This window comes from Salvelinus namaycush, unplaced genomic scaffold, assembly GCF_016432855.1.
Source record: "Salvelinus namaycush isolate Seneca unplaced genomic scaffold, SaNama_1.0 Scaffold337, whole genome shotgun sequence".
NCBI classification, from domain to species: domain Eukaryota; kingdom Metazoa; phylum Chordata; class Actinopteri; order Salmoniformes; family Salmonidae; genus Salvelinus; species Salvelinus namaycush.
The window spans coordinates 160,420-162,868 of NW_024060308.1; the positions used below are offsets into that span (position 1 = coordinate 160,420).

Genomic DNA, 2,449 nt, shown 5'->3' on the forward strand with positions numbered 1-2,449 from the left:
AATAAGACCAGTTAGTAAGTGTATTCATTTAGTTAAAGCTCAGCTATTCAACTCAACTGTTATTAACTAACTCACTTATTAACCCTCCCTCCTTGTCCCTCCATCTACCCCCCTCACCCCTCTTCCTCCTCTCCCCCTCCCTCTTCCCCCCTCCCTCTCTCCACCCCCCCCCCCCCTCTTCCCCCCCTACCTCTGCCCATATATCCTTCTCTCTCCTCCACAGCTTTGAAAAGATCCTTCGACGTCGATGACGTGGACGAGCTTCCTCCCTTCTCCCCTTCCTCCCCCATTCCCTCCCCCCTCTCCTCCACCTCCCTCCTCAACAAGACCAACGAGGGTCGAGGGTTCCCCACCTCCAACCACGGCTCCCCTGCCTTCCTCTCCCGGATCAGTCTTGGTACCAACCCCAGCCCCGCCCAGAGCCCTGTATTCAAGTCCCGTATGGTCTCCAGTCTCTCCTTCAACAGAGCCATGAACAGACCTACCATCAACAACAATGGAGGCAGCTCCGGAGGCATCGCCAGGGCCTCTTCCTTCCAGAACAAGTTCAACCCGAAGGGTTTCTCCTCCTCTCTCTCTGGCCCAGGCAGCGACAATGATAGTCTCCATAGCTCCTCTTCTAGTCTGGAGTATTCCATCCAGGGAGGTGGAGGAGAAGGAGGAGGAGGGGTACCTCCAGGCAAGCCAGGGTCTCTGTCCTACTCCACTAGCCCGCAGATGGAGCAGCGTCCTGGGCAGCAGTGTGGCGTGGGCCTGGGGATGGGGAAGCGGTTCTCTTCCCATGGGAGTGTGTTTCACTCTGAGCTAGAGGGGCCTATGGGGCTGGGAGCTCCAGAGCCCAGGGGGGTCAGCCACGGATCCATGCCCAGTCTGGACCTCCAGATCGGTGAAGGAGGAGGCGGGGTGATGGGGGTGCGGGGGGCTGGAGGTGGAGGGGTGAGGTATGGCAACGCCAATGTGGGTTTGAATGGCGGATCGCAGCCCCATTATAACACCAGTCCCTTTGGCAAGGAAGGATGCTACTCGCCCAATCGGAACCACAGCAGCTACCAGGCCCAGCCCAAACCCAAAGAGACCCAGCGTCTCAACAAGTTCCCCCTGGATCTAGACAGTCTGGTGGGGGTGAAGACGCCCCAGCCCAGCACCCATCCTCCCCCCTCGTCTGACCCCCCTAAACCTCCCCCCAGAGCCCACTATCCCAGCAGCCTCTCTGTCTCAGCTAGCCCCTCCCTCAGCAGTCTAGACAGCTCCGGTGGTGACCTCACTCCTCTTCCCTCCGCCAACCACCACCTCTCCTACAACAACAACAACCCCTCCCTCCCCCGCTCTCCCCCACCTACCTCCCCCCCGGGGGCCAAGCCTGTCCCTAAGGTGAGCCAGTCCCCTGTCCCCCTGTCCCCCGCCCAGACCCCCCAGCTCAACCTGCTCTCCCCCAGACCTCAGGTAGGACACCTGGCCCTCTCCACCCCTCTGCCACTGGAGCACACCCAGCCACAGGAAATGATGTCAGAGAGAGAAAGCGTGGGTTCCATCCTACAGAGGATCGCTTCCTTTTCCCGTCCCGAAGCCATGACGACCACCAGGGTTCCAAGCGCCGCCGGTGTTCTGAGCGGGGTTGCCCTTAGCAACGGGGTGAAGAAGGAGAGCCTGCCACCGATGATGCGTCAGGAGCGTGTTTCCTCACCTCCACCATCACCTCTACCTGTGGAGGTGCAGAGACAGGGGCTAAAGAGAGTGCAAGGTAAGTGTTTTAAATGTACATGGTTACTGGCCCAACGCTCATAACCGCTAAGCTACCTGCCGACCACGTAGGTCATTGACTAACGTTTTCATAGGAATGTTCCCATGGTGTGCAAGGAATGTTTCCAAGACACCATTCCCTACATGTCAAATAGAACTTACCCAGAACTTAAGATACTAAATGTTCCAGACACATTTCAAGAATATTCATGTGATCAGTTTTCTGTGGGTTAGGAGAATATTCCATCAACGTCCCACCAAACATACACAGAACATGGTTGCCATTAAAGCAGACTGGAATACATCCCTGTAATGTTTCTCTCTAGATTTTAATGGTAATTGTCATCTGAGGACTGTATTGTAGATTTAATGGTAATTGTCATCTGAGGACTGTATTGTAGATTGAATGGTAATTGTCATCTGAGGACTGTATTGTAGATTTAATGGTAATTCTCATCTGTATTGTAGATTGAATGGTAATTATCATCTGAGGACTGTATTGTATATTTAATGGTAATTCTCATATGAGGACTGTATTGTAGATTGAATGGTAATTCTCATATGAGGACTGTATTGTAGATTGAATGGTAATTGTCATCTGAGGACTGTATTGTAGATTGAATGGTAATTGTCATCTGAGGACTGTATTGTAGATTGAATGGTAATTGTCATCTGAGGACTGTATTGTAGATTGAATGGTAATTCTCAT

The 2,449-nt window shown here is 53.2% G+C and overlaps 1 protein-coding gene across 1 annotated transcript in view; it reads left to right on the forward strand.

Annotated features, from left to right (window-relative positions):
• The window catches only part of LOC120040240 (uncharacterized protein KIAA1522-like), a 59,530-nt gene extending 57,317 nt beyond the window's left edge, over positions 1 to 2,213 (forward strand). Inside the window, exons 2-3 of the mRNA XM_038985458.1 lie at positions 224 to 1,741; positions 2,209 to 2,213. Coding sequence (XP_038841386.1) covers positions 224 to 1,741; positions 2,209 to 2,213 — 1,523 coding nt within the window. The remainder of the gene's footprint in view (positions 1 to 223; positions 1,742 to 2,208) is intronic.
• Positions 2,214 to 2,449: the final 236 nt, after the last annotated feature.